The sequence below is a fragment of the Mobula hypostoma genome, chromosome 8 (genome assembly GCF_963921235.1).
Source record: "Mobula hypostoma chromosome 8, sMobHyp1.1, whole genome shotgun sequence".
Classification (NCBI taxonomy): domain Eukaryota; kingdom Metazoa; phylum Chordata; class Chondrichthyes; order Myliobatiformes; family Myliobatidae; genus Mobula; species Mobula hypostoma.
In genome coordinates, this window is record NC_086104.1 from 154384468 (window position 1) to 154405818 (window position 21351).

The following is a 21351-nucleotide window of genomic DNA, read 5'->3' on the forward strand; positions in this document are numbered from 1 at the left end:
TTTGCCAACGAATGGCCTCCCAAAATGCACTAAACCACACTTGCCTGGATTAATCTCCCTCGCCATCTACAGCTCCGCCAATGTTCATATCATCCGCAAACTAACTTACCTGTGAGGAGTGGGTGGAAGGGATGGCTTCATGGGATTCATCGAGTTCATGGGGGGCTGTGAGGGGAATTTAGCAGTGGAATGGGTTGGAAGGCTCTTCTGATGCTTCAGGAGGAGGAGTCGACCCAAATCCTCACACCACGAGGTAAGTAGTGCTGGGTGAGAGACAAAGGACAAAGTCAGTAAACACTGGATGGAACACAAAACCAAACCCTCCTTATGTACAACACTCGAATAAATCGGAAATGAGACGCGGGTACTCAAAAGATACTTCAACACTCTAAGCTCAGCAACACTTGGTAATTGTTTTTGTGTGTAAACGTGGACACTTGTCATGAGGATCAGAACAAAGGAGTCACAAATATCATAGAAAGAGGCTATTTGGCCGTCTCTGAGTAGTCTTGTCCCATGAATGCATTGGGTAACTTCTCTCATCCTTATCCATACTGTGGTTCCCAGTATGTTCTGCACTCAGCAGTAAACCAGGATTGATCTCCTGGCTTGATAGCAAGGCTAAAGTGAGGATTATGGTGAGGGAGCATCGGGTTACACACCACGCTGGCGTACACTGCTGCTAACAGCGTTATGTTTTGTAACTTGAAAACATTAAACTAATTCAAAGGAAGACAAGGGATCCGGGAATCTGGGTCTAACTTTGTGCTTACTTTAAGCAAAGCACGAACATATCATGTGGTAGTGAATGGCATTCGCAATTCATGTATTTCTACATATAATCCATAATTAATTATTTAAATAAAGCTTAATCAATATATATACACACACATACACACACACACAAGATACACAAGATTAATCAAATGTAAATGAAATATTAAATACACAAGACAGCATATACAAACACAAGGGATTCTGCATATTATAAACATGAAAAATTCTGCAGATGCTGGAAATCCAGAGCAACACACACAAAATGCTGGAGGTACTCAGCAGATCAGGCAGCATCTATAGAGGTGAATAAGCAACTGGCATTTTGGGGCGAGGCCCTTCTGCTTTGTTGTGTTCTGTGTTATTCTGTCGAGCGTCTTGGGCATGCTGTGTTGGCACTAGACTGCATGGTGACATTTGCAGGCTGCAGCCAGCACATCCCAAGGTCACGTTGGTTGTTAATGTGCTGCATTCTTCAATGTATCTGAATCTACAACACCCCCAGGGCCCTGCAATTTACTGAACACATCCAGCCCCAGGTTACATTACCTTTGCAAAATGCAACACTTCTGCACGTCATTATTGATTCTGCCTGAGTGATCCCACGGTCTGCAGTACTGTAACCACTGTGACTAGATCAAATCTGAACCAATTTACTGCACTGTATATATAACAGGTACAGAAAGATCCTGCTTTACTGCATTATACAAGAAGGTACCAGCAATAGCTAAAGAAAAAACATTGGGTCAAGGAGGAAAGGCCTCGGCATCTTCAAAGTCTCTAAAAATTTCTACAGATGCACCACCCTCTGAGAGCATGCCTCCTGGTGGGTTACCGTCTGGTATGGAAGGGGCCAATGGATAGGATCGGAAAAGGCTGCATTGGGTTATAAACTCAGCCATCCCCATCATGGGCACTTGCCTCCCCAGCATCGAGAACACCTTCAAAAGGTGGCATCTCAAGGCGGCAGCATGCATCATTAAGGATCCCCACTACCCAGAACATGCTCTCTTCTCATTGTTACCATCAGGGCGGAGATACAGGAGCTTGAAGACAGGGACTCAACATTTTATTAAAACTTTCTTCCCCTCTGCCGCCTAATAAGTGATCAGTTAATATTTACTGATCCCAGATCAAGGGCAGATAATGATAGAAGGGACATTTTCCAGCAGGGGACACGTCACCATGCTTCTCAGCAGCAACATAGCTTGCCCACATCTAACTAACCCGCAAGTATTTTTGGACTGTGGGAGGAAATCGGAGCACCTTGTGGAAACCCACACAGTCACGGGTGGGGTGAAAGGACATACGAACAGTAGCACAAATTGAACCCCAATTAGGCTAAGCGCTAGGCTATCACGCCTGTCACATCAAGTCATAGCACAGTACAGCACAGAAACAGGCCCTTTGGCCCATCCAGTCCGAGATGAAACGCTTCTCTGCCAGGTCCCATTGACCCACACCAGGACGACTGTCCCCCATAGCCCACCGATCCATGCGCTTATCCAAACATCTCTTAATTGCTGCAACTGAACGTGCATCTACCACATCTGCCAGCAGATCGTTCCACCCGCAATTTCCCGAGGCTCACCTTAAATATTTCACCTTTCATGCTTAAGACCATCACCTCTAGTTGTAGGGAGGGTAGAATAGAAATTTTAGCTGGACTAAAAATTTTGGATTCAAGGAATTCTCCAGAAAATAGGAAAGGAAAGCTGGAAAGCTTACATACCAATCAGAACCAGATGGGGTCAGGCTGACACCATGGACTGAGTTCCCTGAAGTAATTGCAGCTTCCTCTGGGCCGCATCAACTTAGCCATTGCTAAAGACAGGTTTCATGTCCTCCTCCTCCTCCTCCATCACATCCTGTTATCCCACATACATTCAGGTCACTGTACAGTCATCCCACGTACTAACTCTGTCAGAGCAGAACATGATATGCTGCCCAGAACACAGGGCAGAAGGGGTGCACGGGTCACCCATCCGAGTCACTCATTCTTCACTTAATTAAACACTTGAAAAAAGAAACACCGCCAAGAAACAAGGAAACAAATGTCCATTTCCAAGGCTCCAAATACTGCAGTTTTTGTGAAAGCTTGATTTACACCCAGAGGTCACTTTATTGGCTACACCTGTACACCTGCTCATTAATGCAAATATCTAATCAGCCAATCATGTGGCAGCAACTCAATGCATAAAAGCATGCAGACATGGTCAGGAGGTTCAGTTGCTGTTCAGACTAAACAGCAGAATGGGTGAGAAATGTGATCTAAGTGACTTTGACCGTGGAATGACTGTTGGTGCCAGATGGGGTGATTTGAGTATCTCAGAATGCTAATCTCCTGGGACTTCCATGTACAACAGTCTAGAGAATTGTGTTTTTAATTTTTTAATATTTAAGTAACGTTTGAGTAATCATATATATATAGTTTGTGTTCTCATTTAAATAATTAATTACAGGTTATATGTATAAATATGTGAATTGCATACGTTATCACGCTACCATGTGATATGCGCGCACCTCGCTTAAAGTAAACACAAAGTTAGACCTGCATTCCAGGACTCCCATTTCTTCCTTCGAATGGTTTAATGTTTTGAAGTGAACAAACATAAGAGTTTACAGCGAACGGTGTGAAAAATGAAAAACTTTCTGCAGGCGAAAACACCTTGTTAATGAGGGAGGTCAGAGGAGAACAGCCAGACTGGTTCAAGCTGACAGGAAGGCAACAGTAACTCAAATAACCATGCATTACAACAGTGGTGTGCAGGAGAGCATCTCTGAACACACGACACATCAAACCTTGAAGTGGATGGGCTACAGCAGCTGAAGACCACACCGGGTTCCACTCCTGTACCTAACAAACTGGCCATTGAGTGTACATTATATTTATAGATTATACAACATATTCTTTTTCATCCAAGCAGGCAATCCAAAAACTAGAGCATTTAGTTTTGACCAGCTTTATGCTCACATTAAATATTAGTCATTACTGTAAAAACAAAGTACGCACACAGAAGAACATCCTGTTCCCTTGATGTGCTAGTTCCGGTACATGCAGCCCAGAAGTTCAGATACACTTCAGTCATACGAGGCAAAGGACTGAGCACTGAGGTATGAAATCTCCAGTTAAACAGAATAGGGCATTACAACATGCCTGTGACAATTATCCTTTGAACGGTTCTGAGCCTGAACCCATACAAAGCAGGCAGATCACGCAGAGGTAGCACCAATCTCGCGCCTGCTCAATGAAACTTCAGGAAGGGACAGTTGGGAGAATGCACACTAAGCCTCACTGAGGGGCCCACAGTGGAAAGGGTAAACACCTTTAAGTTCCTGGCTTTCAATATTTCTTAAGATCTATCCTGGGCTCAACATATCAATGCAGTTACGAAGAAGGCAAGACAGCGGCTACACTTGATTAGGAATTGGAGGAGATTCAGTATGTCACCAAAGACTCGAGCCAATTCCTACAGATGTGCTGTAGAGAGTGACCTGACAGGTTGCATCACTGTCTGGTATGCACAGGAGAGAAAAAAAGCTGCTATGGGTTGCAAACTCAGCCAGCTCCATTATGAGAACTAGCCACCCTACCACTGAGGACATCTCCGAAAGGCAATTCCTCAAGGTGGCGGCATTCATCTGGAAGAACCCACACACTGAGGAGTCCTGAGGACTATTTCCTGAGGAGACTGAGGTCCTTTAACATCTGTCGGACGATGCTGAGGATGTTCTATGAGTCTGTGGTGGCCAGTGCTACCATGTTTGCTGTTGTGTGCTGGGGCAGCAGGCTGAGGGTAGCAGACACCAACAGAATCAACAAACTCATTCGTAAGGCCAGTGATGTTGTGGGGATGGAACTCGTCTCTCTCACGGTGGTGTCTGAAAAGAGGATGCTGTCCAAGTTGCATGCCATCTTGGTCAATGCCTCCCATCCACTACATAATGTACTGGGTGGGCACAGGAGTACATTCAGCCAGAGACTCATTCCACCAAGATGCAACACAGAGCGTCATAGGAAGTCATTCCTGCCTGTGGCCATCAAACTTTACAACTCCTCCCTTGGAGGGTCAGACACCCTGAGCCAATAGGCTGGTTCTGGACTTATTTCATAATTTACTGGCATAATTTACATATTACTATTTAACTATTTGTGGTTCTATTACTATTTATTATTTATGGTGCAACTGTAACGAAAACCAATTTCCCCCGGGATCAATAAAGTATGACTATGACTATGACTATACCATTCAGAACACGGCCTCTTCTCTTTACTGCCATCTCAGAGGAGGTACAGGAGCTGAAGACCCACGCTCTACCTTTTAGGAAATGGTTCCCCTTCACCATCAGATTTCTGAATGGTCCATGAACCCCTGAACACTACCTCACTGTTTGGATCTCTTGGTGCACAATCTACCTGATCAGTGTAGTAGCACAAATGAAAATATTAAAAATAGAGATCAGTTACAATCACAGAGAGAGTGTAGTGCAGGCAGACAGACAATAATAAGGTACAAATTTATAATGAGAAACATTTTGAAGGTCCGATTAGACATAAGACACAAGAGCAGAATTAGGCCATTCAGCCCATTGAGTCTGCTCCATTTCATCATGGCTGATCCCGGATCCCATTCAACCCCATACACCTGCCCTCACAATATCCCTTGATGCCCCAAACAATCACGAATCTATCAACTCCTGCTTTGGATATACCCACGGACCTGGCCTCCTCCACAATCTGTTTCAGAGTATTCCACAGAGCACACTTAAGGCTAAAAAAAAATTCCTCCTTACTTCCTGTTCCAAAAGGTCACCCCTCAGTTTTGAGGCTGTGCTCACTAGTTCTGGACACCCCCCACCAGAGGAAACATCCTCTCCACATCCACCGTATATAGTCCTTTCAATATTCGGTAGGTTTCAATGAGATCCCGCCCCCCACCGCATTCTTCTAAATTCCAATGAGTACAGGCCCAAAGCTGCCAAATGCTCCTCATACATTAACCCCTTCATTCTCAGAATCATCTTCGTGAACCTCCTCTGGACTCTCTCCAATGACAAAACATCCAATAAGATATGGAGCCCAAAACTGCTGACAATACTCCCAAGTGCAGCCTGACTTGTGTCTTATAAAGGCTCAGCATTATCTCCCTGTTTTTATATTCTATTCCCCGTGAAATAAATGCCAACATTGCATTGCCTTCTTTATCACAGACTCAACCTGTGAATTAACCCTCTGGGAATCCTGCACAAGGATTCCCAAGTCCCTTTGCATCTCTGATATTTGAATTTTCTCTCCATTTAGATAATAGTCTGCACTATTGTACCTTTTACCAAAATGCATTATTATACATTTCCCAACACTTTATTCCATCTGCCACTTTTTTGCTCATTCTTCCAATTTATCTAAGTCCTGCTGCAATCACATTGCTTCCTCAGCACTACCTACCCCTCCACCTATCTTCATATCATCTGCAAACTTTGCCACAAAGCCACTGATTCTACTATCTAAATCACTGATAAACAACGTGAAAAGTAGTGGTCCCAATACTGACCAGAGGAACACTACTAGTCACTGGCAGCCAACCAAAAATGGCTCCCTTTATTCCCACTCGCTACCTTCTGCCTGTCAGCCATTCCTCTATCCATGCCAGTATCTTTCCTTAAATAAAATCCTTCCTTATTTCTGTAAGGGTTAGGGTTAGGTTAGATAGGATTTTATCTTGTTAAGCAGCCTTATGTGTGGCACCTTATCAAATGCCTTCTGAAAATCTAAGTAAATAACATCCACTGACTCTCCTTTGTCCATCCTACTTGTTACTTCCTTGAAGGATTCTTAATAAATTTGTATGGCAGGATTTCCCTTTACAGAAACCATGTTGATCTTGAGTTATTTTATCATTAGTCTCCAAGTATCCTGAAACTTCATTGTTAATAATGGCCAACAACACTTCCTCAACTACTGAGATTAGGCTAACTGACCTATAATTACCTCTGTTTTGTCTTTTTCCCTTCTTAGAGTGTGGACTGGCATTTGCAATTTTCCAGCTGTCCAGGACCATGCCAGTATTAAGTGATTCTTGAAAGATCATGACCAATGCATGTTATCTTTTCAGCAACCTGTCTCAGGATTCTGAGATGTAGTCCATCTGGTCCAGGACACTAAGCCACCTTAAGACCTTCTGTCTGCCCAGCACTTTTTCCTTTGTACAGTTGGCCCTCCTTATCCACGAGTTCCGCATGCGCGAATTCAACCAACCGCGAATCGAGAAAACCCGGAAGTGCTCTTCCAGCACTTGTTGTTCGAGCACATATAGACTTTTTTTTCTTGTCATTATTCCCTAAACAATGCAGTTTAACAACTATTTTACATAGCATTTACATTGTATTAGGTCTTATAAGTAATCGGAGTTAGATATGGCCCTTGTGGCTACAGGGGTCAGGGGGTATGGAGGGAAGGCTGGGGCGGGGTTCTGAGTTGGATGATCAGCCATGATCATAATAAATGGCGGTGCAGGCTCGAAGGGCCGAATGGCCTACTCCTGCACCTATTTTCTATGTTTCTATGTTTCTATGATCTAAAGTATACGGGAGGATGTACGTAGGTTATCGTGGATCGGGATCGAGAAAAAAACTAAGTTCTCTCACTAAGTAAATCGGAACAGGTACATCCGGTATTATTTAGCGACAGTTAGTCAAACATTTGTCTTAGAATATAGCATATATTTTACCTTTCTATGCATATAAAACACTTAAGAAACGTATGTTTCAGCGCTGGGCTCGGGAACAGAAGTTCCGGAGTTCAATCCAGTGACAGATCGCACCCAAGCGCGCTCTCCATCCGTGCTGGGTTGATGTGAAGGATCAAAAACCCAATAACTAAACCACTGCGTTGCTTAGTAATAATTGTAGCTTTCATTGGGGCAGGGCCTTTCTCACTTTGTCCTTTAAAATTGTTCCAATCGTTGACCGACTGTAGCCTAACGCTTTTCCAATGACGGATGGCGTTTCACCTCTCTCCAATCGCTTTATTATTTCCACTTTATTTTCAATCGTGATTGTGATTATTTTCGTGGACGGAAACACTGCGGATTCAGAGCTCCGCCGCCGGGTCCTAATGTCCACCGCACTGAGACAGGTTAAGTAAGGTCTGGGCTTCCACTGGGTCCTAAGGTCCACCGCATTGAATAAGGGACTTGAGCGTTTTTTGGTATCCACGAGGGGTCCTGGAACCCAATCTCTCGCGGATAAGGAGGGCCAACTGTAATAGTAATGGCATGCACTCCTGCTCCCTGACACTTACGGACCTCTGGCATACAGCTAGTGTCTTCCACAGTGAAGACTGAAGCAAAGTACTTATTAAGTTCATCTGCCATTTCTTTGAGCCTGTTACATGCTCAAGGAGATCTGTTTTTTTTTGTGAGAATTATGTAATGCTCTTTTGGAGGTCACCTGATATGATTTTCCCGCCGATGTGAGGTCACGTGATGACATGTGCCCAGTGACTATATAAGGGTCGACTCAGGTGACGCAGTTTTTTTTTGAGTTTGTAGATTTCCAGGTAGAATGTGTTGTGCCTCCGTTTCTGTTGCGTGTTTGTTTTTGTGACGCAGTTTCATTTTTAAAACAGAAGGTGCATTCTCTTACAAGATATTGTATTTGGACTGGAAATTTGTGGCTGGAAGTGCCAATTTACTCAATTCCGACAGTTTTGAAGGGAGAGTGAAGAATTCATCGAAGTGAAGGATCGAGAGAAGTCGGCATCGGTTGGCAGTTTAATAAAGGATCGACCTTATTGAGTCTTCGTTGAAGAGAACCTGCATTGAGATAACTCTTGCAACAGCACAATGAGTTCATGCAAAAAGGCTCTCTCTCTCTAAAGGAATTTAAGGTCAGTTGATTTGAACTGTTTATTTTCGGCATTGGGAATCCTGTGGACGGAACCAGCAGTAAAGGTGCGTCGGTGAAGAAATCGTTCTCCAGAGAAGTCTCTCCCAATTGAATGTGTAAAACTGTTGGACTTTCAAAGTTATCACTTTAAGAACTATATCTGACTGTATCACTTTAAGAACTGTTTTCCATTTAACGCTTTAAGAACCAGAGCCGAGTGGAGTTGATGACGGCGGCGTACTTGTTTAACCTTCGGTTAAAGTTTTCCTTTGTTTTTTTTCCCCTTATCGTTTATATGTGTTTAATAAATGTTTGGTTGTTTTCATGAAAACCTGTCTCGATTAATATTCATTGTTGCCGGTTACGTAACAGAGCCCCATTTTACTACCTCACCATCATAATTTTCTAGTGGTCCAATATCAACTTTCACCTCCCTTTTACTTGCTATATAACTGAAACAAAAAAATTAGTATCCTGCTCATATTATCAGCTAGTTTGCTTTCACATTTCATCTCTTCCCTTCTTATGGCTTCTTAGTTGCCTTTTGTTGGATTTTAAAAGCTTCCCAAAAATCCAACTTCCCACTCACTGCTGCTACCTTACATGCCCTTTCCTTGGCTTTTATGTAATCTTTAACTTCCCTTATCAGCCACGGTTGCCTAGCCTTGTCATTTGAGAATTACTTCTTCTGTGGGACATATCTATCCTGCACCTTGAGAACTATTCCCAGAAACTTCAGCCACCTGTGTTCTGCCATCGACCTGGGCAAGTTCCTCTCGTGCCTCTGTAAATCCCTTTATTCCATCGCGATACTGGTACATGCGACTTATGCTTCGTCCTCTCAAATCGCAGGACGAATTCAATCACATTATGATCACTGCCTCCTAAGGGTCCCTTTACATTAAATCTGGATTGTACTAGGGAACCTTTGAATAGCCTTTTAAAAGCAGGATAGAAGCTGTTCTTAAACCTGATGGTTTGTGCTTTCAGGCTTTTGGGGGGGGGAGGGAGATGGCGAGGGGGAGAGAGAGGGAGAGAGAAAATGTGGGTGGGGGGAGAGGGGAAGAGAAACTGTGGGGGAGGGGGAGAGAAGATGTGGGGGAGGGTGAATATAGTTTATGTGTTCTACCTGTGACCATGTGGACTCCCTCCTGCTGGCCCCACAACCCAAAGCTGGGTGGTAGATTAATTGGTTGCTTAAAGTGTGTTTGTGTGTGTGAGAGTTCAAAGCTGAGGCTGACCTTCCAACCACAAGTTTGGTTAATGGGATCCAAACACTACACAAGGAACTGCAACCACCGCAGTGTCGACTCAACTCCTCAAAGAGACTACAAGGTCCTTCCACATTCTGCAGGGCTCAGCAGGGGTGAGGGACAGGATCCGCAGCACCAGCGAGTTTCGATATTACGATGTACAAGTGAGAAATAAATCTTTATTTTGAGCTACTCACACAAAATGCTGGAGGAACTCAGGGGGTCAGGCAGCATCTATGCAAAGGAACAAACAGTAAACGTTTTCACCAGGACTGTTTATGCTGCCTAACCCACTGAGTTCTTCCAGCATTTTGTGTGTCTCTCTCTCTGCCTGTGTGTGCGCGCGTGTTGCTCTGGATTTCCAGCATCTGCAGATTCTCCCATGATTATCTTTAAACTTTATAATTATTGCAACCATTCAGAGCACAGAACAAAATATTGGGTGACTGACTTTGCAGAGCATTGGATATCGGGGTCAGGAAACAGGACGGCCAGAGTTGCAGGTTATCTTACCCAGATAAGAACAAGGACCATTAGGCTTAGTAACAGCTTTTTCCCCATAGACAAAGAGTTCTTAACACTCTGCTACCACACAATACACATTATTTATGACAACACCAGTAGCCGAATACTGTTTCAGATTTATAATGTCACATACACTTTACGCCAACTTGTAACTATCTATTATCTGTTATCATTACAGTGTTAATATTAGTTTACATTAGTACGTGATACAGGTACTGTGTTTTGCACCTTGGTCACAGAGGAGCCTGTATCGTTAAGCTGTATACATGTGTACGGTTGAATGACAATAAATTTGAACTTGAAGAGCCTCACTCTGATCCAATAATGCATCTGTGCGGACAACGTTTGAGGTTTTGACTGAGAAAGGATAGGAACACAGCGAAGGAGCTCTGCCAAAGTCACAAAGTAATTCCTAAAACAAGCACGTAAAGGATTTCTTCATGCCGGGCAAATGCAGGGAATAGAGGTTGGCATGACACAAACCTCCGAAGCAAGTGGCTGCACCAGCCTGGGTACACTCAATGGCCACTTTATTAGGAACACCTGTACACTTGGTCATTTATGCAAATATCAGCCAATCATGTGGTAGCAGCTCAATGCGTAAAAGCAAGCAGACATGGTCAAGAGGTTCAGTTGTTGTTCAGACCAAACATCAGAATGGGGAAGAAATGTGATCTAAGTAACTTTGGTGCCAGAGAGGGTGATTTGAGTATCTCAGAAACTGCTGATCTCCTGGGATTTTCATGCACAACAGTCTTTAGAGTTTACAGAGAATGGGGCAAAAAAAAAATTGAGCACCAGTTCAGAGGTGAACATGCCTCGTTAATGAGAGACATCAGAGGAGAATAGCCAGATGGGTTCAAGCTGACAGTAACTCAAATAACCACATGTTACAACAGTGATGTGCAGAAGAGCAGCTCTGAATGCTCAACATGTTGAACCTTAAAGTGGATGGGCTACAGCAGATGACCACTGACAGGAGGTACCTAATAAAGTAGCCATCAAGTGTATGCTTAAAAAGGGACCACAGTGATTCAATATATCCTAATATGGTACTGCAGAGCAGTACTCACTGAGGTCACAGTAGAAAGAAATTCCAAATATGTTCAGATGATAGTTCACATAAACTTATGGAGCGCCAGTAGAAGTACTCAAAAAGTTTGAGCTCATCTTTTATCTTAAAATTTACAGTGTTCATGAAGTAGGCCAAAATTCAACCACAAACAAAACTTAGACAAGACAGATCAAACATGAGCAGCTATGTTTAATTCATAACTACTCACTTTGCATCTTGCAGAAGGGAGATACTCAGGTCAGAAATGCATTGTTCCACTTGGCTTTGCATTTCAAATACATGCAGTATTTTCCGAAAGCAAACAGCCAGCTCCTGAAAGCTTTTATGTACAATTGTAGTCACAGATTCTAACAGAATTGAAAACTGTGACACCACAAGTATAGTAGTAAAACTGAAATGTTCTGTAAGCTTCACCTCCAATCAGGCTGTAGCCACAGACTCAAGTGCAAAAAATATATAAACGCCTACATACAGTATCTATAAAAAGTATTCACCCCCTTGGAAGTTTCCGTGTTTTATTGCATTACAACATTGAATCACAATGGATTTGATTTGGCTTTTTTTTAAACACTGATCAACAGAAAAAGACTCTTCCATGTCAAAGTGAAAACAGGTCTCTACAAAGTGATCAGTTTCCTCCCACATTCCAAAAATGTATGGGTTAGGATCAGGTAGTTGTGGCCAAGTTATGTTGGCGGTGCAGGCATGGCAGCACTTGCGAGCTGACCCGCCACATCTTCAGACCCCGTTGGTCATTGACCCAAAACAGTGCATTGCACTGTACGTTTCGATGTACGTGTGGCAAATAAACCTAATCTTTTTGACATCTACCATTAGGATAGTTAACAATAAGCTTCAAAGACTGCAGAGAAAATTTACAAGTATGTTGCTGGGACTTGAAGACTGGAGTTATAGGGAAAGGTTGATTAGGTTTGGACGTTATTCCCTGGAGCGTAGAAAAGTGAGGGGAGATCTTATAGAGATACAATTTTTAAAAATTTATTGAGATATAGCACGGAATGGGCAGGCCCTTTGAGCCGCACCAAGCAATCCCATATTTAATCCTAGCCTAATCACGGGAGAATTTACAATTACAACCTACCAATCAGTATATTTTGGCCTGTGGGAGGAAACCAGAACACTCGGAGGAAACCCACACGGTCATGGGGAGAACGTACAAATTCCTCACAGGCAGCGGCTGGCATTGAACTGCAAAATGTTGTGCTAACCACCACACTATCGTGCCACTCCAAACAATGGTGAGTATAGATAGGTTTTCTCAACTCAAGGGTGAGTGGGACTACAATGAGAGATCATAGCTTTATGGTTAAAGGCGAAATATTTAAGGGGAACTCAAGGGGGGAACTTCTTCACCCAGAGGGTAGTGAGAGCTTCCAGGGGAAGTGGTAGATGCAGGTTCAATTATAACGTTCAAGATTAGTTTGGATAGGCACATGGATAAGAGGAGTATACAGGCACCTTCAAGGGGAAGGTAGATGGGACTAGGCAGAAGATCGGGTTTGCAGAGACCAGATGGGCCAAAGGACCTGTTTTCTGTGCTGCAGTGTTCTGTGACTCTACACCAATAATGCCATAAAAGTGACTGCAGGCGGCAGAATCTGGTGCCAGAAATGAGCTGCTGGAGGGACTCAGCCAGTCAGGCAGCGTCTGTGGAGGGAACTCAGCCAGTCAGGCAGCGTCTGTGGAGGGAACTCAGCCAGTCAGGCAGCGTCTGTGGAGGGAATCAGACAGACAGTCAGGCAGCGTCTGTGGAGGGAATCAGACAGACAGTCAGGCAGCGTCTGTGGAGGGAATCAGACAGCCAGTCAGGCAGCGTCTGTGGAGGGAATCAGACAGACAGTCAGGCAGCGTCTGTGGAGGGAATCAGACAGCCAGTCAGGCAGCGTCTGTGGAGGGAATCAGACAGCCAGTCAGGCAGCGTCTGTGGAGGGAATCAGACAGCCAGTCAGGCAGCGTCTGTGGAGGGAATCAGACAGCCAGTCAGGCAGCGTCTGTGGAGGGAATCAGACAGCCAGTCAGGCAGCGTCTGTGGAGGGAATCAGACAGCCAGTCAGGCAGCGTCTGTGGAGGGAATCAGACAGCCAGTCAGGCAGCGTCTGTGGAGGGAATCAGACAGCCAGTCAGGCAGCGTCTGTGGAGGGAATCAGACAGCCAGTCAGGCAGCGTCTGTGGAGGGAATCAGACAGCCAGTCAGGCAGCGTCTGTGGAGGGAATCAGACAGCCAGTCAGGCAGCGTCTGTGGAGGGAATCAGACAGCCAGTCAGGCAGCGTCTGTGGAGGGAATCAGACAGCCAGTCAGGCAGCGTCTGTGGAGGGAATCAGACAGCCAGTCAGGCAGCGTCTGTGGAGGGAATCAGACAGCCAGTCAGGCAGCGTCTGTGGAGGGAATCAGACAGCCAGTCAGGCAGCGTCTGTGGAGGGAATCAGACAGCCAGTCAGGCAGCGTCTGTGGAGGGAATCAGACAGCCAGTCAGGCAGCGTCTGTGGAGGGAATCAGACAGCCAGTCAGGCAGCGTCTGTGGAGGGAATCAGACAGCCAGTCAGGCAGCGTCTGTGGAGGGAATCAGGCAGCCAGTCAGGCAGCGTCTGTGGAGGGAATCAGACAGCCAGTCAGGCAGCGTCTGTGGAGGGAATCAGACAGCCAGTCAGGCAGCGTCTGTGGAGGGAATCAGACAGCCAGTCAGGCAGCGTCTGTGGAGGGAATCAGGCAGCCAGTCAGGCAGCGTCTGTGGAGGGAATCAGACAGCCAGTCAGGCAGCGTCTGTGGAGGGAATCAGACAGCCAGTCAGGCAGCGTCTGTGGAGGGAATCAGACAGCCAGTCAGGCAGCGTCTGTGGAGGGAATCAGACAGCCAGTCAGGCAGCGTCTGTGGAGGGAATCAGACAGCCAGTCAGGCAGCGTCTGTGGAGGGAATCAGACAGCCAGTCAGGCAGCGTCTGTGGAGGGAATCAGACAGCCAGTCAGGCAGCGTCTGTGGAGGGAATCAGACAGCCAGTCAGGCAGCGTCTGTGGAGGGAATCGGACAGCCAACATTTCAGCTCAAGACCTTCATCACGACTCCAGATGCAGGGTCTCAATCCAAAATGTCAGCTGTGATCCTAGCCCCCACAGATGCTGCCTGATCCACCAAGTTCCTCCAGAGTTCATACTTGGATGTTAATGCCACGTTATTCCACTGCTACTGATAGAAATCTTCAGCTGAGATAGCAATGAGCTGCAACCATGTTGTGTTGCAGATCAGATTTAGTGGTATTTTAATTGTTTCATTTTTTAATTTTTTTTGGGTTTGTAAGAATAATTTTCAGGACAGAGGGATAAATTAGGGGAAATAAGACTCAAGAGTTCCATGCAGGCAGGAGGAACAAGTTCTAATGACCCACTGGCTTCACCAATGAGACCAGAGTTCGAGGCCTGGTGCTCGGGTTTCCACAGTGGCATTCCAGATTTCAAGGTCTGGTGGTCGGTGACTGATGTGTCCTGAGATTGGCCCGAGGATTGTGTCTCAAAGAGGAATTGCAAGTCCAGAAGTAAAGGCCCACTGACCAGAGCAAAGGCTGTGAACTCTGTTGGAGAGGTCAACGGCCAGTGTTTTCAGACCCAAGTCCCAGTCCACTGGAGACCTGTCCTGGGGTTAAAGGACAGTAAGTGGGAGGGAGAAATGGGGCTTGCTCTTTCTGTCGTTTGTTGCTTGTGTTCTGTGTTGTTCTGCTCAAAACTGTGGGCCTGCTTGCTGATGGCAGAATATGTGGCAACACCTATGGACTACACCCCAGCTCATCCACAAGGGCGTTGGTTGTTAAAGCAAGTGACACATTTCACTGTTTGTTTTGATGTAGATGTGATAAATAAACTTGAATCTACAGAACACCACACAGATTTATAGACTAACCTTGATGCCTTGAATTACTACAATCAGACAGACACTTTCAGAACATAACACAGATCATAAATCACATCTCCAGCAAATTCCAACTCTGAGCAGAGTTGAGTTAAATCAATTTCTTTCTGAAGTTTGCAGCCTGAGCAACGGGAGCTGCTGCTGGATGCGATGAAATCAATGTTAATGTATAAAATTCACGTCCTCGGGGCACAATCTTAAAACAAGACAAGGCTATTCGGGAGTGAAATCAGGATGCTTCCCAGGTAGTCTGCAGAATCTGAATGCCTCTCCCCCAGGAGGCTGAAACTTGACAGGGAGGCAGGGCTGTAGCAAAATGACAAAGAGTGGGACTGTCACAGGAATGATGGGCTGAATGGACGATGCCATTGTCTGGACAGAACAGATTATTTTAGTTGGCCATTTGATTACTAATTTAATTGGTTTTGCACAACACTGTGGGCCCAAAGGCCTGCTGTTCTACGTTCCACGTTCCAGTGTACCTGCAGCTCGAGGCACTGGCAGTGTTCACTGTAGATCAGACAACAGTCTCTGCAGTATAGCATTCATCAACTGCTTGACAGTTAGTGATCCCCAAACCCTCTCGCTGGGGTAGACAGCATGTCTTTAAATCTGAACTATTTGCCCGAGATTGCCTTTCCAAAGAGAGGCCACACGTCTCTATAAGACATTTAACTTCTGGTCTGGCACAGCTGATTAATGAGCTAGCGGGTGCTCACTTTCAGCAAAACGAGCCCTTGCTGGAGCACTGGTCCATTCACTGTTGTCAGGTGTGGTAGGAGAGGAGGCTCCGACCGTGATGCAGATCACTTCAGTCCTACAATCTCCAACAGGAACAGGAATTCTCGACTTACATGTGTTTCTCAAGATTTCTATCTGCAGAATCTTGTGTTTATGGCTTGCTGCTCCACTGCAAGGTTATGTAAACCAACACTGAAGTTTAAAACTTCTCTTCATTGGCAGTTCAGTGAGACCCTCTCTCACTGCACTCCCCCAAGCTCCATGATCTCTGACTCTTCGACCACGTGCTCCCTGGACTCACTACCACAGGCAAGTCTACTTCACCTTCTTACCTATTCTGGATTCTTTCCCTTTCCTTTGCAGACATGACGAAGAGTCTCAGCTTCTGTGGAGGGAAATGGGTAATGTTCCAGATCAAGACCCTTCACCTAGTCCAGACTGTCCTTTACCATGCGTAGAATCTGCCTGACCTGCTAGAAGGACACCTCCAGCAACTAAATTTTATTTTCCAGCTTCCAACATCTGTTCTCTACAGTGGCGCAAGTCTGATCCCAGAGAGAATCCAAAAAAACCATAAGATATAGGGGCAGAATTAGCCCATTTGGGCCAATCGAGTCTGTGGTGCCATTTCATCATGGCTGATCCATTTTCCCTCTCAGCCCCAGTCTAACCAAGAACCTATCAACCTCTGCCTTAAATATACCCAATGACTTGGCCTCCACAGCCATCTGTGGCACTGAATTTCAGATTCCCCACTTTCAGGCTAAAGAAATTCCCCATCTACATTCTGAAAGGACACCCCTCTATTCTGAGGCCGTTTCCTCTGGTCCTAGACTCCCCCACCATTGGCAACATCCTCTCCACATCCACTCTATCAAGGCCTTTCACCACTCAATAGGTTTCAGTAAGATCCCCCTCATGCTCCTTAATTCCAGTGAATACACTCCTCATATAACAAGCCATTCAATCCCAGAATCATTTTCATTTAACTCCTTTAAACCCACTCCAGTTATGGCACATCCTTTTTAAGATAAAGGGCCCAAAACTGCTCCCGATACTCCAAGTGAGGCCTCACCAGTACCTTGTAAACCTTCAACAATCACATCCTTGCTTTTACATTTTAGTCAGAAAAAAATCCTGGTTGCAAATGGAATTTCAGAACAATGGGAGGAAAGTAGCTGTTGATGAACCTACTGTTGGGAAGCTTCAGGTTTCTGCACCTCCTGCCCGATAGCAGCTGTGAGAAGATGGTATGGCCCCCGGAAGGTGGGGATCTTTGATCTTTGACATGGAGTCTGTCAAATGGGTGAAGGAAGTGATTGCGAGGTGGTGCCGGGTGCCAAAAGGCGAACGCACAGAAACTGCAGTAGTGTTTCTGGGTGATGGGGGTACTGCAGGGAGCCCAAAAAATGGGAAGGAGTCGAGTGATATCCCTGGTAATCATTAAAAGCCAATCAGAATCCACTAAAGCATCCATATGCCATGAATATCTACGAACTACTCATTTCCCAGCCAGCTGGAAAAATCCCCAAATGGTTCAACTTTTTTTTCCCTCCTCAGAACTTTTAATAGATTCTGATTTATAAATTAAATGAGAACAGTTCACAGTGGAGCCAGCCAGACTGTAACCGAAACAGAACAGGCTGTCTGGAGCACTAAATCCCAAATATGCAGTTGTGGCCCCAGAAGCTGAGTGCTGCAAAACACTGACAAGTCCCTGCCCTCCCACAGATACAACGGGATCAGAGCCACATTTATCTAGCAGTCAGTGCAGCTCCCCGGCTCAGAGACGGGCAGCTTGCAGTCGTCTCCTTGTCTGTATCAAATATCACTGCTTACACTCCTTCCTCCCCGGCACCCCCACCCCCACAATCGCTCTGCCTCTGGCATGTTTTTATAGTTGTTCAGGGAATCACAAGGGGTTTGTATGAACGGGTAAATCAGTAACAGATTGTTCGAAGATCAACAACGACGAGGATAAAAGTTTGAGTAAAGGGAATGGACTGGCAACCCTGGCCAAATTTTCCTCTCTAACTGAACTCCATCAGTACAACGTTCAAAGTAAATATATTATCAAAGTACATATATGTCACCATACACAGTGGAGTCTGCTTAATTGGTCCATTGGTTAATCAGGGCAGCTGCTTATTTGGGAAAACTCTAAATGAACAAAATCTAAAAAACATCCCGATTCTCTTCCTTTATCTGGGACACTCTTAGATTGGGTCCACAGCAGTTTGGAGAGGGAGGAAGAGCAGCTGGATGTCTTGCTACATATTAGTATCAAAGACATGGGAAGCAAAAGCAAAGAGGCCCTGAAAAGAGAACTTATAGAGAGCTCGGTAGACAGCTGAGAAGCAGGACCTCGCAGGTAGTGATTTCTGGATTGCTGCCTGTGCCAGTAGAAACAGGATGCAGATTAATGTATGGCTGAGAAGCTGGTGCAGGAGGCAGGGCTTCAGGTTCTTGGATCATTGGGATCTCTTCTGGGGGAGGTATGACCTGTTCAAAAGTGATGGATTGCACCTGAACCCAAGGGGGACCAATATTCTCGAGGGCAGGTTTCTTAGAGCAGTTGGGGAGGATTTAAACAAAATTTGGCAGGCAGGTGGGAACCGGAGTGAAGGGACTTAAGATAGGACAGATGGTAAAGAAGAAAAGACAGCGTGCAGTCAAGACTGTCAGGAAGGGCAGACAGATGATAGGACATAACTGCAGCCAGCAGGGAGAATATCAGTGCATTAGGGATGCAGAATTTATGCACGGACTATAAGAAATAAGGTGGATGACCTTGTTGCACTATTGTCAGGTATGACATTGTGGCCATCACTGAATCGTGGTTGAAGGATGGTTGTAGTTGGGAGCTGAATGTCAAAATTGTCTCAGAGGGATAGGAAGGTAGGCAGAGAGGATGGTGTGGCTCTGCTGATAAGAATGGCATTAAATCTGTAAAAAGATGTGACATAGGATCGGAAGGTGTTGAATCCTTGTGGGTTGAATTGAGAAACTCCAAGGGTAAAAGGACCCTGATGGCAGTTATATACAGTAGCTAGAATGTGAACCACAGAATACAGCAGGAAATAGAAAAGGTGTGTCAAAAGGGCAATGTTATGATAGTCATTGGAGATTTCAACATGCAGGTCAACTGGGAAAATCAGGTTGGAAATGGATCTCAAGAGAGTGAGTTTGTTGAATGTATATGAGATAGCATTTTAGAGCAGTTTGTTGTTGAACCTACGGGGGGATCAGCTGTATTGGATTGGGTGTTATGTAACGAACCGAGTTGATTAGGGAGTTTAAGGTTAAAAAAATCCTTAGTGGGCAGTGATTACAATATGATTGAGTTCAACTTGAAATTTGATAGGGAGAAAGTACAGTCTGACATTTAGTACATCAAGTCAGTATTTCAGTGGAGTAAAGGAAATTACAGTGGTTTGAGTGAAGAGATGGCCAAAGTAAGTTGGAAGGAGACGCTGCAGGGATGACAGCAGAGCGGCAATGGTATGAGTTTCTGGGAGAAATGAGGAAGGCGCAGGATAGATGTATTCCAAAATACTCTAATGGCAAAACAGTACAACCTTGACTGACAAGGGACGTCAAATCAAATGTAAAAGCAAAAGAGGGCATACAACAAAAATTAGTGGGAAGATAGGATTGGGAAGCATTTAAAACCCTACAGAAAGCAACTAAAAGAATCATTAGGAGGGAAAAGATGAAATATAAAAGCAAGTTAGCAAATATGAAATTGGATAGTAAAAGCTTTTTCAAGTATGTTAAAAAATAGAGATGAGAGTGCATATAGGACCACTAGAAAATGAGGCTGGAGAAATAATAACAGGGGACAAGGAGATGGCAGATGAACTAAATGAGTATTTTTCATCAGTATTCACTGTGGAAGACACTGTGCCAGATGTTGAAGGGTGTGAGGGACAAGAAATGAGTGCAGTTACTATTACAAGGGAGAAGGTGCTCAAAAAGCTGAAAGACCTAAAGGTACGCAAGTCACCCGGACCAGATGAACTGCACCCTAGAGTTCCGAAAGAGGTAGCGGTAGAGATTGTGGAAGCATTAGTAATGATCTTTCAAAAATAATTGAATTCTGGCATGGTGCCAGAGGACTGGAAAATTGCAAATGTCACTCCACTCTTTAAGAAAGGAGGAAGACAGCAGAAAGGAAATTATAGACCAGTTAACCTGACCTTAGTGGTTGGGAAAATGTTGGGAGTCAATTGTTAAGGATGATGTTATGGAGTACTTGGTGACACAGGACAAGATAGGACAAAGTCAGCATGGTTTCCTTCAGGGAAAATCCTGCCTGACGAACCTGTTGGAATTCTGAGGAGATTACAAGTAGAATAGATGAAGAGGATGAAGTAGATGTTGTATATTTGGACCTTCAGAAGGCCTTTGACCAGGTGCCACTCTTGAAGCTGCTTACCAAGTTAAGAGCCCATGGTATTACAGGAAAGTTACTCAGATGGTTAGAGCATTGGCTAATTGGTAGGAGACAGCGAGTTGGAATAAAAGGATCCTTTTCTGGTTGGCTCTCAGTGAGTAGTGGTGTTCTGCAGGGGTCAATGTTGGGACCATTTCTTTTTATTCTGTATATCAATGATTTAGATGATAGAACAGATGGCTTTGATGCCAAATTTGCAGATGATACAAAGATTGGTGGAGGGACAGGTACTGTTGAGGAAACAGGTAGGCTGCAGAAGGATCTAGGCAGATTAGGAGAATGGACAAGTGGCAAGTGAAATATAATGTTGGAAAATGTATGGTCATGAACTTTAGTGGTAGAAATAAATGTGCGGACTATTTTCTAAACGGGGAGAAAATCCAAAAATCTGAGATGCAAAGGGACTTGGGAGTCCTTGTGTAGAGCATCCCGAAGGTTAACTTACAGGTAGTCAGTGGTGAGGAAGGGAAATGCAATGTTAGCATTCACATCAAGCTGTCTAGAATACAAGAGCATGATGTGATGCTGGGGCTTTAAAAGACACCAGTGAGGCCTCAATTCGGGTATGGTGAACAGTTTTGGGCTCATCTAAGAAAAGATGTGCTGGCATTGGACAGGGTTCAGAGGAGCTTCACAAGATTGATTACGGGAATGAAAGGGTTATCATACAAGGAACCTCTGATAGCTCTGGGTCTGTACTCGCTGGAATTTAGAAGGATGA

General features: G+C 44.8%; 1 protein-coding gene across 5 annotated transcripts in view; it reads right to left on the reverse strand.

Annotated features, from left to right (window-relative positions):
- LOC134351082 (zinc finger MIZ domain-containing protein 1-like) overlaps nt 1-21351 on the reverse strand; it is a 241725-nt gene that overhangs the window by 106575 nt on the left and 113799 nt on the right. For 4 of the 5 annotated variants that reach the window (XM_063057131.1, XM_063057132.1, XM_063057133.1 and 1 more), the window contains one exon: nt 110-263. In XM_063057131.1, the coding sequence (XP_062913201.1) occupies nt 110-263 (154 nt within the window). Of the gene's footprint in view, nt 1-109; nt 264-21351 lie in introns of those variants that run through there. The other variant, XM_063057135.1, reaches the window with a different exon arrangement.